At 39.0% G+C, this 15,464-nt stretch overlaps 1 protein-coding gene across 1 annotated transcript; it reads right to left on the bottom strand.

Annotated features, from left to right (window-relative positions):
- Positions 1-3,127: 3,127 nt before the first annotated feature.
- On the bottom strand, positions 3,128-15,344 carry tfap4 (transcription factor AP-4 (activating enhancer binding protein 4)). Its single transcript, XM_058410638.1, has 7 exons — positions 15,021-15,344; positions 11,786-11,951; positions 9,592-9,690; positions 8,247-8,417; positions 7,317-7,466; positions 4,900-5,067; positions 3,128-3,811 (listed from the first exon to the last, which is right to left on the bottom strand). The coding sequence occupies exons 1-7, from the start codon at positions 15,107-15,109 to the stop codon at positions 3,662-3,664; spliced, it is 993 nt and encodes a 330-aa protein (XP_058266621.1). The 5' UTR covers positions 15,110-15,344; the 3' UTR covers positions 3,128-3,661.
- Between the last annotated feature and the right edge of the window lie 120 nt (positions 15,345-15,464).

The raw sequence follows: 15,464 nt of genomic DNA, 5'->3' as shown, positions 1-15,464 counted from the left end.
TCAGCATCCGCTGACCCCGCTCCGTCAGTTTACGTGGCCTACCACTTCGTGGCTGAGTTGCTGTCGTTCCCAAACACTTCCACGTTCTTATAATACAGCTGACAGTTGACTGTGGAATATTTAGGAGCGAGGAAATTTCACGACTGGATTTGTTGCACAGGTGGCATCCTATCACAGTTCCACGCTGGAATTCACTGAGCTCCTGAGAGCGACCCATTCTTTCACAAACGTTTGTAAAAACAGTCTGCATGCCTAGGTGCTTGATTTTATACACCTGTGGCTATGGAAGTGATTGGAACACCTGATTCTGGTTATTTGGATGGGTGAGCGAATACTTTTGGCAATATAGTGTATATACTGAAACTCGATGCCTAGATATCAAAGAACCCAATCAGAGGTATTTGGTTGCTACAGCGCACACACACACACACTTTTCTCTACAGCATATATTATTATAAAATCACACAATCACATTTATTTATTTATGAAAACAATCACTACAATTAAATTAAGACAGGCTGGAATTAAAAGGAAAAAAAAGTCCCACTCTGCTCCCTAAAACGTTTGACCAATTCCACCTACTGCCAGGTATTTAGTTTGCATCCAACAGTGATATGTTGTAATATTAGTGTGTCCAATACACTCCCATGTTAATCAAGGTGGTCTTCAGCTCAGAAATGAACTGTTAGGTTGCTTTTCAATTCCAGGTTTCAAAGTGACAAGTCATAGAAAGTAAAGCTAATTAAGCTCATGTGTTAACATTTTGTGTTCAACAATATTATAATATCACAGATCCATTTCTATTCACTTTGTAAAGTCATTTTATAATACTAATTTTTTTTATGACAACTTCAATTTGTACTGTTCAGCACAGTCAGTACCAACTTGAGCTTGAGGAAAATCCTCAATTTGTTCCAAGCACATCAATATGAAATAACCACACAGTGCAATGTTAACTTGTAAAAAACAAAGTACAAACTTTATTATTCTGTCTTTACAAAGGCACATGCCTCTTTTCCCCAGTTTTTTTTTTTCTTTAAAAAAATGAGAACAAAATATAACAGCTTTTCAAAAACCAAATGGTACAGAGAGTGTCCAACAACAACCCCAAAAAGATAAAACAAAAATTATTTAAAAAAAGAAAAAAAAAAAAAAAAAAAAAAAAGAAAAAAAAAAAAAAAGGTGACATGAACAGGGAGGGAAGGAGAGATGAGTCTAGAGACTTCAGAGACATACCAAGAGTCAAGAAGGGTTCAACAGCTGTGTGATTTGGACTCACAGCACCAAGAGCTTCAATTTTTAGGAGGCAATTTTTTTTTAAAAAAAGTAAGTGCTTTAAGATCCATAATTCTATACACTATTGGTTAAACCCTCACATACAAATTCCTCTGACAGTCTTTTACAGTTTTTTTTTTTTTTTTTTTTTTTTTAAGACATACTATAAAAAAGAAACCATGAAAAAGCAGACACCCTGTGGCTTTGATAGAGAAATTGCTGAGTTTTAGGAACCTCTGAGCTTTTATACATAAAGAAATACAGCAAAACAAAAAACAATTTGACTTAAAAAAAAACAAACAAAAAAAAAAACCCAACAACACTTCATAACCCAATCTGACCATCACTCGAATTAAAAATGTTGTGTGTGTTATATATATATATATATATATATATATATATATATATATATATATATATATATATATATATATATAAAACATTTCTCATATAGCTCAACTCCATCCATTTTCTGACAGGCCATTATTTAAGAAGCTCTGCTTCTTAGCAGTCAACACTGAAGCCTGACTTTGATTGTTGAGATCAGGGCCAAAGAAAGCCAACATGTTGACAGCATTTTAAAATTCCTGAAGGAAAAGCAATATGTCAAACAGCAAGTGGTTTCCGGTAACATTGGGGCCGGCATAAATTGTGTCAAATTTACAGACAAATTTGACAAATCTATCCTCAAATCTAAGAAACATCAATATCGCATTATCACACAGCCAGAAGAAAACTGAACATGGACCTTGTGTAAGAACATTCTGGAATGTCTGAAATCACCACCCATGTTCATGCCATAGTGCCATGGGAGTGGGAAATGTAACGGGGCAAAACTGGTAAGTTGAATACTTTTGAGCCAGAAGTCCAAAACAGAGGTTAAAGCAAACAACTGCCATCTCTCTACACACCTATGTAGTCTGCAATCCTTTTCTGATCCTTCTCCAAACATTTGGATATTTTCAGATAGCCCATGCAACCATAAAGCTCAAATTAGATGGGCTGAAGCTCCAGTAGATTATCTCTCACGTACATAGGCATCACTGTATGCAAATAAAAACAATAACTGAAAGATAAGGAAAAATGAAAATGAAATAAAAAGAAACATTCCAGCAAGCAGAGTAGACCACTGAATGCATAGAGAAAGTGTGTAGGATGCAAAAAAAGCCTAGCAAACTTCAGTGCAGCTATTACCAACAGTATAGGTCACAGAATATACTAAAACATTGAGGACAGACAAACTCTTTAAATTCTCTGCCCCTCAGAAAGGGGCAACACAAGCAAATGGCTGTTGAGGGAGCTGCATAGAGTGCTTATGGGCTTTAAGAAATCTGCTAGTGCTATTGCCACCCTTTCATAAAGAGAGACTGACCCTCAGGCAGCCAGCTGATGACAGCACAGTATGTATGCTGCTAGCAGGACCATACACAAGGCAAATACATCTCTGTAGAACACCTACTTGTTAGCTTATTCAATTAAAAAAACAAAACAAAAAAAAAAACAACAACAAAAACATAAAAACCAAACAAAAACAACAGAAAACACACCATTAGGCCAGCAATAGGAACATCAGAAGGGTGTGTTACCTACATGTGTTTATTGTACTGGGAACCCAGCCCAGCTGAGTGTGACTGACACCAAGTGCACATTCTGCCACAACCCTCCAAATACATTTTACAAAATGGTGATCTTTGTACTTCATGCAAGTGGGGAATTGCTGCTGTACTCATTTCATTTCCTTTTAATTTAAAGCCAGTGGAATTGTAGATTTGGCTTCTGAAGTCAGGTAAGCTCACAGTGTTGCTATAAAGCCTCCCTAGTTCAGAAGGAAGAACTGAGGGATGTTTTGAGTAATTAAAAAAAAAAAAAAAAAAAACGGTCAAAAGGTATGAGAGGGACAGGCTGGTAAAGATTTCTCCAGTTAGAGAATTTACAAAGAAAAATAAAGAAAGGGATAAGTTGGAGATGAAAAGGCCGAAGAAACTCTTCACTCCAGAGAAGAGCAGCAGAGAGTGGGTGAACACAGACAAAAAGCCATGGGAGACAGCTGACTGAGGTCTATAAAACATCATATATGAATGGAAAAGAAAATGCTTTTTTGGCAACTGATGTTTAGATGGATGTTGTGGATGCACCATCATGGGCTGGATTGATAAAAATTATTCAATGCACTGTATGAGAGTGGGAGTAGACCAAGTGTGCATGTGAGTGAGACAGTAAGTCTGCTATTTAGTTGTGGGGGTTTTTTTTTGTTCATTGAATGTTTGACTAAACCATTTCCTACCCTATGGGTTTGTATGCCTATGTGAAAAAGAGATAATGAGAGGGAGCGAGAAAGAGTCTGTAGGAGGCCCCTCCATATGGCCACCCTTTTTGCCTGGTGCAGTTAACAGTCCTCAGAACCTTCATTGTCAGAGGCAGTGTCTGAGTCTGCGGTGTCATTCAAGGCGCGACCAGGAGTGACTATGACTGCCCGACGCTGCTCTTCCTCAGGCACACCCATCTTCTCCTGTGTGCCCTCAATGTGCTGGATAGCCTGAGGATCACAAGATAATAAAACGGAGAAAGTATGGTCAATACATTGAGCACTACATAATGGATTAGGTCTTATTTTGCTCCTTAACCACTATTCCAAATAAAGTGCTGGTGCTGATTCGACCATTGCTTGTTTTGCTGATTTGGAAAAAGTGTTTTTATTTTGTTCCCATAATAGCCATAATAATAATAATAATAATAATAATAATTCAAAGTTACTTACAGTACATGCACTTAGAGCTGGGCAATTAATCGTTATTATCGATTAATTCGAATTTATGGTTTATGTCGATGTTGAAAAAACAAAAATCGATTTTATGATTTCACTTTGGTTTGGCAGAGCAAGCTTCCGTAGTTCTGCGACGCAAAGAGCTTGTTTCTAAGAGAAGCGCGGTTTCATCAGTCCGGTTGAAGAACACGCTGAAAGACGGGGAAGAGCCGAAAGTCTGAACGCGTCTTTCAGCGCGTTCTTCAAGCCGACAGAAGAAACCGCGGCATCGCAGAGCAAGGATCAGAGGATGTGTGTGTGTGAGATCAGGAAGACTCATATTTGGCTTGTTCAGTACTCAAATGTTATACACATCTATACAATACTGTGGAACGCTGCATTAAAGTTTACCATCCTACCCTGTTAGTCAAACCTTCTAAACTAATAATGCTATAATTACTACTATCTACTATACTACTAGTTACACACTAATAATAAACTGTAATCATTTTCTCTGACACTAAAATCTTTAAATATTATTACAGAAAAAAGAAAGACTCCTCCAACAAACTTGTAGCTGGAAATGACATTGTTCATACTAAAAACTGCAGGTGGAGTTAGACATTTTTAATTAACTGTTATTTATAAAGCAGTTTTATGTACATCTAAAAATGATTAATGGAATACTTTAGAAAATTTAGAATAAGGTGTTTTTGTCAAATAGTAAATATAAGAATAAATACAAGGTATCAAAATGAAGCAAATCACTATATTAATAATGTTAATATGAGAAGGAACAAATTCAGCCAAAGAATTGTTGACTTGCTATAATCGCTCTCCATTAAAATTTCACATAGTGCCTTGTGTTGAAAGTCCTTTACCTGCACTATGGTGTCCAAGTTCTGTCGTGATGTTGAGGCTGTGTTAATTACAGATGCAGGGCCCATCGTTACCACTGTGACATGATGGGGAGGAGGTGGCAACGTTGGGGCAGGAACAATAACAGTGGTGTGATGGGTGGGGGCAGATGGTGTGGCTGGAGAATATACCTAGGAGTGAAGAAAAACCACATACATAGATAGGAAAGTGCTACTGCTAAGCAAAAACACAATGTCCTAGAATACAGAAAATGTGTGCAATGCAAAATATTTAAATAATACTGAGGAAAAACATGACAATGAAGATCTTGTAGACTAAATCCTAAAATCCAATCTGCTGAGCTTAATGAGCAATTATTAATGGCAAGTGTGTAATACATCTCAAGGATGCAAAATATTTATTTTGGACTAGGTGGTGTGATCTGTAGACTTCATTTTTCTATTCTTATTTGGTTGCTATTTACATACTGCTCATTTATTCACTGTGACTTTTCTGGCTGCTGTAACAAGGAAATGCAGTACAGTGCAAAGGTTTTAGGCAGGTGTGAGGAAATGCTGTAACAAGAATGCTTTAAAAAAAAAATACACCAATCAGGCATAACATTAAGAGCACCGACAGGTTAAGTGAACACCACCGTCTCCTCATCATGGCACCTGTTAGTGGGTGCGATATATTAGGCAGCAAGTAAACATTATGTCCTCAAAGTAGATGTGTTAGAAGCAGGAAAAATGGGAAAGTATAAGGACTTGAGCGAGTTTGACAAAGGACAAATTCTGATGGCTAGACGACTGGATCAGAGCCTGTGCACCACCAAAAGTGCCAACAATGGGCACGTGAGCATCAGAACTGGACAGAGCAATGGAAGAAGGTGGCCTTGTCTGATGAATCACGTGGATGGCCTGGTACGTGCAAGTCGCTTACTTGGGGAAAACATGGCACTAGGATGCACTATGGGAAAAAGGCCGGTGGCGGAGGCAGTGTCATACTTTGGGCAATGTTCTGCTGGGAAACCTTGGGTTCTGCCATGCATGTGGATGTTACTTTGACACGTACCACCTATCTAAGCATTGCTGCAGACCATGTACACCCTTTCATGGAAACAGTATTCCCTAACGGCTGTGGGCTCTTTCAGCAGAATAATGCACCGTGCCACAAGGCAAAAATGCTTCAGGAATGGTTTGATGAGCACAACGACGAGTTTGAGGTGTTAACTTGGCCTCCAAATTCCCCAGATCTTAATCCAATCCAACATCTGTGGGATGTGCTGGAAAGACAAGTCCGATCCATGGAGGCCCCACCTCGCAACTTACAGGACTTGAAGGATCTGCTGCTAACATCTTGGTGCCAGATACCACAGCACACCTTCAGAGATCTAGTGGAGTCCATGTCTCATCAGGTCAGGGATGTTTTGGCAACAAAACGGGGACCAACACAATATAGCCAAAAAAAAAGAGCCATACTTCAGATGAAACTAGGCTAAGCGACTATACATGAAAATATAGGATCTGGGGTGCAGAAAAATGGCAGAAGGTGCTCTGGACTGGAGTCAAAATTTGAAATATTTGGCTGTAGCAGGAGGCAGGTTGTTTACTGAAGGGCTGGAAAGTGGTTCAATAATGATTGTCTGCAGGCAACAGTGAAGCATGGTGGAGGTTCTTTGCAAGTGTGGTGCTGCATTTCTGCAAATGGAGTTGGAGATTTGGTCAGGATTAATAGTGTTCCCAATGCTGGTAGATACTTATCAGTCATGTAATACCATCAGGGAGGCATCTGATTGGCCTCAAATTTATTCTGCAGCAAGACAACAACCCCAAACATATAGCCAATGTCATTATCTTTAGCACAGAGAAGAACAAGGAGTCCTGGAAATGATGATTTGGCCTCCACAGAGGCTCCCTGATCTCAACATTGAGTCTGATTGGGATTACATGAAGAGACAGAAGGATTTGAGGCAGCCTACATCTGCAGAAGATCTGTGGTCAGTTCTGATGTTTGGTACAGCCTACTTGCAGAGTTCCTTCAAAAACTGTATGCAAGTGTACCTAGAAGAACTAATGCTGTTTTGCAGGCAAATAATGATTTGATTTGGATTTCTCTTCTGTTTATTTTAATTGATGAAATTAAACTATTAACACTTCCATTTTGGAAAGCATTCTTTACAGCATTTTTCCCACTGGCATAAAACATTTGCACAGTATTGTATATAGACATGCATGCAAAAATTTCAAAAGCACACAAGACTTAAACATTACAATCCAACATTACAGAATGATCTGAAACTATTCTACTGCCCTCTGGTGGATAAAATATGTGGTAGTTCCAAAACATGCAGCATATTAAAAAAAATAGTAAAAGAGACATGTGCATAAGAGTAAGAGAGATGAAAAAGTGTATAAGAATATACATGTAAATGTCTGACCTGTGTACTGCGAGCAGGATTGCTCTCTCTTTCCAGCTGTTCCTGCTGTTGCAGGCGAAGCAAAGTCTGCGTCTGCACATGCTGCTCCTGCACCTGCTGGGCGATCACCTTCAGTTTCTCAGGGTATAGGTGGGCATCCAGAGAGCGAATCTGTTATACAAACACAGGGCCAGCAGAGCAATTTGTTAAAGAACCAAGCAAAATTTAGAACCGGCAAAAAACATGATACTAATACAAACTAAGCAGTACAGTGCAGCTAAAGGTATTTTCAACCAGACTGTACAATGTAGTATGTCACAGTAACAAATCAGTAATCCTAAGCTGTCTCATTACATTCATTACCTAGTGACCCATGATCCAAGCACAAGTGTTGAATTTAGTTACTTTTCTTGCCAGGCCACAAGTGTGCTAAATGGAGTTGAAGTTGCTGTGAACAATGTGTTCAAACAATGATCACAGATTCTTGCCATTGTGAACACTGACAAACTACAAACACTTTTCTATTAGACAGCACAGCAGAGCAATCTTATATAGTAGAGTTTTGGAAGTCTACCAAAATTTCTCTCATTTTAAGTGTCGCTTTTTGGTTGCTTTAAGAGCACACTTCTCATACCCAACAGTTGTTACAATCCCAGAGAATACCTCTTATCTTCACTGGCATGGGATTTGAAACAATCACTGTTGCTCAGTCAGCTTACAACTAGTTCTAGCCTCTGATTAGTAACTTTACTAGACAGCACTGTTTTAACTGGTGAAAAAGCACTTGGATTTTCTTTTGACTTTACATTCTGCCAAAAATACTATTAAATACCATTGAACCATTATAAACTGATCGTTCTTTTAGTTTTTCTCAGTTTGTGTAGAAATTTGGAGTTTTTGTATTACTGATATACACTGTGTCAGCCTGCATATTACCAAGACAACCCTCACCTGTTCCTCCAGCATCATGCGCACTGAGCGTTCTTTTTCCAGCTGTTGCCGGAGCTCAATCATTTCTCGCCGCAGGTCCTCCACCTTCTCCTCCTCCATAATATCTGGAGAGCCTATTCCTTCATCCTTCTCCTCTGCACGCCTTCTCTTGGGGGATGAGCCACTGAACTCCTGTGCATGGAGAATGGGGTAAGGTTATAAATCAGTTAAAGACAGTCAATGCTACTAATGTTCCAGATACAGAACCAATTATTAGGTCTCTAGATTTTATGGTGCAATAAAGACAATACACCCAATAACAAGCAGTTCTGCAGACAGAATCACCTTGCTGTTGAGTGAGGTTAAAGTAGAATGGCTAGACTGCTTTAAGCGTTCAGAAAGGCTACAGAAATTTGGGTAAATGCTCTGTTACAATTGTCGTGAGCAGAAAGGGTGCACATGATGAACTGTGATGCGAATGGGCTATGACAACAGAGCACATTATTGGTCTCTCTTCTGTCAGCCAAGAACAGAAAGCTGAGGCTGCACTGGGCACAGGCTCACCAAGACAGGACAGTTGATGACAGAAAAATTATAGCTAGGTCTGATGAATCTCAATTTCTACTGTGGCATAAAGATGATTGGGTCAGAATATGGCACCATCAGCATGTATCCATGGACCCAACATGCCTTGTGTCAACAGTCCAGGCTGGTAAATGTCAGTGTAATGGTGTGGGGAATGCTTTCTTGGCACACTTTGAGTCCATTAATACAAATCATAACCCACAATAGCCTCAGATTCTTGATCTTAGCTGACAGAAATGGAACTTTATCTGGTCTTTTGCTGTTGTAGCACATCCAACTCAAGGTCTGATGCATTGTGCATGCTGAGATGCATTTGTACACACCACATTAAAAAGTGTGTTTTACTGTTACTATAGATTGGTCATTCTCCCCTGATCTCTCTCAGCAAGGTGTCTTAGCCTGAAGACCCTCTGCACACAGGATGTTTTTTTCGTTTTCCACAGCATTCAATGTAAATTCTAAAGACTGAAAATCCCTGGAGATTAACAGTTTCTTAAATATTCAGAGAGCAGTCCCCAGAGCAGAACACTTTCTCCCCATTCTGATTCTTGATATGAACATTAATGGAAGAACCTGACCTGTACCTGCATGTTTTTTCAGCATGCTTCCAGCTTGCAGCTTATGATTGGCTGTTTGGATAACTGCATACATGTGCATGTGTGCAGGTGTTTCTATTAAACTGCAATGTAAAACACCCACCACGTCTATTATAAACACAGTCCACAGGGACATCTCTCAAGATTGATTTCTTGATTTCTAAAAACAGGCTGCCAGTTCTCACCTGGATGAATCGCTTAAGCTGTGTGTTTTGCTGCAGTAGCCGTGTCTTTTCCTGCTCCAAAGAGAAGATGTATTCGGCAGTCTGCTGTAAGATGGCAGCCTGGGAAGCAGGAAAAATGAAGGATCAAATAACACCACCTCTAACACTGGCATATTTGATAGCATTATCCAACTGACTAATGCTAATATGAACACTGAAAGGTATATTCTCTTTTATGGATAGTAACAAAAAAATAGCAGTTTCCATAAAAAATAAAAGTATAGGATAAACACAAATGCAGTAAATATTCGTTCAACTAGCACAGAGGGGACGATGTCTCATGTTACAGGACAATTATAATTGCTCCTCTTAAGACAATTCCTGACATATTTTTTTGTTTTGTTTTTAATCAGTGTAATTTAATCCTTACAACCCTTTTTTTCCTTTACATAAAAAGCATGATAGCAACATATTTACATAAATATATATCTATAGAATAAATACAGCACATCCCAGAGATGCTCAATCCGATTGAGATTTGGTAAATGTGGAGGCCAAACATTTTGACCAGTCTGCATTGTGTATGCTCTTGCCATGAAGGGGCATACATAGTCTCCAACAATGTATAGGTGAGTGGTGTGTGTCCAAGTAACAGCCACATAAATACCAGGACCCAAGGTTTCCTAACAGAACATTGCCCAGAGCATCACTTTGCCTCTGCTGGCTTGCCTTCCTCCTATAGTGCATCCTGGCACCATCTCTTCCTCAGGTAAGTAATGTGCATGCACCAAGCCTTTCACATGACATAAAAGCAAGCGTGTTTCTTCAGGACGTTGCCATGTTCTGACATTTTGCCTTTGCCCAGGTATAGCTCTGGATGTCTACTCTTGTATTGAGCCTTGGATTTTTGAGCCTTCACCCATTTCCGAGCTAAACCAAGAGCATCCATCAGACCCACTGGACAAGATTTGAACATAGCCTATACAACAACTTGGAAGAAAAGAATTAAACCACCCAAGGAAAACAGTAGCAGGTGATGGCAAACACTGAAAAAGCTATGAAGCCCTAAAAAACAATAGTCAGTGACATCTGCAACAACCTTGACAGGGCTTTGATGAAGAAATCATAATCCACCTTTCAAAGAAAACTTCAGGGGCAGAAACAGACATGATACAAGATAGATGAGTAAAGCACTTATCATGAATTACATTTCTGCTACAATCTGTGTGCCAATTTTCAGAGAAGTGCATACAATCTGATTCGGATACACTGCCAACGCAACAAAGGACTGGGGAAAGAAGTGGAAATTTTTAGACTTAACAAATCAATCACCAACCCAACCAAACTGACTAGACCCCATTTTAGTGGTGTTAAGAGTTAAGTTCTTTTCAAATATGTTTGCTCACCTAAAAAACTTGGTGGTCTATCACCAAAGGTGTCATGCTCCAAGTTAGTGTCTTCAGTGTAAAGCAAAAGCTTTGCAATTCCAATATTTTTGTTTGGGACTGTGTGTATATATGCTTCTCAATGCATAGTTGTTTCTGTAGTAGCAGTTATACATAAAGACTTGTATAACAAACACCCCACACAATCTAAGACAAAAAATAAACTGACTTCAAAAACATGCCATTCAACAAACTAAAGCATATAATCATTAATGTGGTCATGTTCTTTGTTAGGAGACATTTGTTTAACATTTATAGAAGGTATCTTGGGTGTAAACACTTATCAGCACAGGGGAATATATTTCATCCAATCGAGAGAGTGAACCAGAGGGAAAAATAAAACAGTACAGGTGTTGAAGGAATGTCTGTTCATTATGACTATAACATAAGTGAGAACAGTTACTAACTTGTCTCAGATGTCCCACAACATTAAATCTAACTATAAAATGCTAAAATGTGAAATTTTATACATTTTGTAAATAAACATTGCAATGTTTTGAAAATCTGGCATATAAAATTAGCCAAATTCCTGGCCAATTTTCAAACAATTACAACGTCTATTTGATTAATGTACTATATTGTTTTTTTAGTCTTAATTTATTGGATCATGATTAAAATCATAGTACAATCCAATATTTAACAATTATCCAAAGCCACTCTACACAAACTTTTATTAAACATATTGGCATTCATTTCATTAAACTAAATAAAGGTAACATCTGGACTCCTCCACTTTTATTGTACACACGGTTTTACTGAAAGTGACTTACTTTGCTCAACTTCTCTCCATCGCTATGTGGGATGAGTGTTTTGAGGGACTGGAAACCAGCATTGATGCTCTGCATGCGCCTGCGCTCATTGCTGTTAGCAATCTCCCTGCGAATGCGTCGTTCTTGGTCCCGTGCCGTCTCCGGTGTTAGCGGGATGTTTGCTAAACTGGAGGGAACATCATAATAGTTCATCAAGTCACAATTACAAAACCATGGATGAATAACATCTCATAAATCAGGTTACATTTTCATAATAACACTAAATATTATGTTTAAATATGCTACACGAATGATTACATGCATAATAACCTTAAAAACAGACAAAAGTATTTCCTAACATTTCTGGTGACTGATTTATAAAATTCCCCCATAAACAAAACATTTTCCTAAAATTTTGCCACCTGTGGGTCTGTTTATAAATGACACCACTAAGTTAACCACATGTAAACAAGTACATTTAAATCACCTAAAATGGGTTAATCAAGATTCACTTAACAAGGGCAAAAGGTACAAGTGATCAATGGAGTCCTAATAACACTAATTAGTAATTAATTATATAAGATACAAGGAGAAAGTTGTCACAGATTATCTTGCTTAGTAACATAGAACTGAAGGAGTAAAATCAAGTCCTTAATTGATTTTCCATATCTCCTTTGTATCTTTTGAGGTTTCTCAAAAACCCACACTTACCAACACAGATAATGGACAGGCTTTGTCTATACTTCCTTATATCCTAAGCAGCACAAAATCCACCAACTGCCCAAATGATAAGATTATCCAAGGACTTCATTTGAAGCCATGAGCCTGTTGTACACTAAGCCAAAATCCACTATGAGAATACTGTGTATAGTACGACTATGTCCTAAAACCGCGTCTGTTTTTGTGATGATTCCAAAAACAATTAAATCAATGATGACCAAATGTAAGGCTGCACAACAAGGGCTAATTTGATTATTACAATAATGATGATGATGATGATGAGATTGTCAGTCAGGCTCATTTTCAGTAACTACTTTATTTAAATCAAGGTTGCAGCAAAACAGAGCCTCGAGAACACGTGTAGCAGGAATGCGCACACATTAATACCCATGTGCAATTTAGCTTAGACAATCCACCTGTTGCCAAGTTTTTGGGAGCATACAGGGAGCATACATACCAAACATACAGGGAGAATGTGCACAGACAAATAAGCCCTGACAATAACCTGAGCTCAGGATTGAGTGAGAAGTTGTAAGATGGCAACAGTACTGATTATTGATCAAATTATTCTGTCAAGTTCTGAAAAAAAAAAAGTATTAATGCCCAATTTCAAAAAGAAAAATAAATTCATTGTACAATTCTAAAATACATGCCAGCCACCAGATCGGCTAGACTAAATTGTGCCTGTGTGACAGTGTGTGTGTGTGTGCATGGTGCCCTATGATAGACTGATGTCACATCCTGTGTGTATTTCTGCCTCACACTCATTATTGGGAAAGACCCTGGACTCACTGCATCCCTGACCAGAATAAAGTGAAGATTAAAGATGAATGATTATTGCATGCAACAGATTTAACAAGCACAGATGTATAATGCTAGTCACTTGACAATCTTTACCTAGGCTCACTAATCTCACAGTCAATAATAGCCAAACCAGTAAGGAAGCAGAGACTTTCAAACTGACATGATTTATTTGTGAATTGTGCAGCCATAACTAAATAAATGTATTATTATTATCATCATCATCATCATCATCATCAATGTATAGTAACTTTATACACACTTTATACACTCAAACATTCATTTTACTAAATCAACAATTCTTTTTAACTATAATGTTTTTATAATATATTATTTGAAGTACAAGGACACTATAGACAGTAAGGTAAACATTCTGGTGGACATTGGTCAAAGAACAGTTTTAGTCCTTATAGGGCACTGCAATAATCATCATCATCATGTCTGTGAGGAATGCACATTATGTAATAACTGAAACACTTGAAATTGTGAAAAAAGTACTTCAAATTAGAAACATTACAATCATAAAAACAAAACAGTCCATCAGACTATGAAGAGTCATGATAAAATCAATGACAGTTCCCATCAGAATGTTACTGACGTTCAAATACTTTCTTGCAGTTTTGGCAATTCCAGCCACATATAAACGAGCTGCGTGTTTGAAGCAGAATGAGAAGCAGTGCACTACATTTCCCAGAAAGCTCGTCGCTACCCCCCCCCCCCCCGAGCCCGCCCCGCCTCCCCCTTAAGATCAGGCTGCAGACGCATTGACGGGCCTTGCTCAACATACACACCCCCTTATAAAAGAAGCCCTTATTAATTTATGAATGTGCTTCTCACAAGCTTGACTGCTTTCACAATCTAGAGGTATGGAGTATAGAATCTGCTCGGTATACGTTTGAACCCTCTTGAAATCATGTTGAAACCTACAAATCCCAGCCCTCCGCCATTACAACAAAGCTTCTCTACACAGCTTCCTCTCCGCTTGTCCATGCGGCAGCATGGCAGAGCTACGGGAATAAAGGCGCAGTCTAAACACAGAAAGCGCACTCTCCCGCCAAATTGTTGCCGCTTTAAGAAGCACAAACACATTCTAGTTTATGGAATTACAGTCACTGAGTATGCGTGATACATTTAATTTTTACGCTTGAAGAGCCCAGAGTTAGACGACGGCAAATCCTCGCTGTAGCACAAGCCACAAGCATGGCCGCACTGCCCACAATAACTTTAGCCCGCTCTCGCAACCTAACAAACACCGCGTGCAGTGCCGCGCTGCTCGGCCTCAACTTTCAAAAAATACGAATTACGCACCGAATCATCATCTTAAAACATACTAATGTAGAAAATAACATGAAACGATTAGACCCGTTCAAAATAAGTCCATTGATTTGGAATCGCCTTGCAGCAGAGCAGCGGCGTGGTGTGCATGGAACCACGTGGTTTGTGTTTGTTAGACACAAAATGTGTGGATTTACCAGTATTATTTGCAAAGTAACATCAGCGCGATAGAGCACAAGTTTAAAACTGTTACCCTAATACCGAATCGACATTAGAAATTGGGTTTTATGTGAGGTATTTCCCTTCTTACTCCAAGAGATTCGCCCGTGCACACAATAACATACCAATCAGATCAAGCATGTTGCCCTATTACTTCTGCTGCTTGGCGGGCGATAAAAGAAGAAATCTTGCTTACTCGATCATCCCGGGATGTGAAGTTAGAAAATGTGTGCATACATACCTACACAAGCCCCCTATGACTTCTTTTTCCGTTTTCCTAAAATGTTGCAAGGAGGGCACCTTCTGAGCTGGTACCATGAAATACTCCATGCTTTCCTCTCCAGCTTTGAGTCCGCGTTTCTTCCCAACACTTCGCTTATTATGAATCGTCGCTCTTTTCTGCGTTGTATTCGCGAGCAACTGCGCATTTAATAAGAACAATTCGGACTATGCGACTGAATTCGCCGTTGTTTGCATACGAACGCAACGTCTGATGAGCCTGAAGAGTTGTAATGATACTCTACTTCCAGCTGATGGGGTTCCCTCGTAGTGTGTGGCGCTCTTTCTCTTTCTCAACCTCCCTCCCCCTGTCTCCCTCCCTCCTTCTGCATGTACGTGTATGTGTGTGTATTTGCAGCTGATCGGGTGTCTTTCAAGGCGGGAAACAGCTGGTAGGAATCAGGCA

This window comes from Hemibagrus wyckioides, linkage group LG02 (assembly GCF_019097595.1).
Source record: "Hemibagrus wyckioides isolate EC202008001 linkage group LG02, SWU_Hwy_1.0, whole genome shotgun sequence".
Taxonomy (NCBI): Eukaryota; Metazoa; Chordata; class Actinopteri; order Siluriformes; family Bagridae; genus Hemibagrus; species Hemibagrus wyckioides.
The sequence above is the reverse complement of the archived record's forward strand: the minus strand, read 5'-3'. Positions and strand labels throughout refer to the sequence as shown.

Excerpts from the sequence above, each read along its gene's own strand:
- tfap4 (XM_058410638.1), bottom strand. The coding sequence starts at position 15,109 with ATGGAGTATTTCATGGTACCAGCTCAGAAGGTGCCCTCCTTGCAACAT. Across the intron at positions 8,418-9,591 it reads AGCTTAAGCGATTCATCCAG|GAGTTCAGTGGCTCATCCCC; the intron begins GTGAGAACTGGC and ends CTCCATGCACAG. Across the intron at positions 5,068-7,316 it reads ATCCTGCTCGCAGTACACAG|GTATATTCTCCAGCCACACC; the intron begins GTCAGACATTTA and ends CTTCACTCCTAG.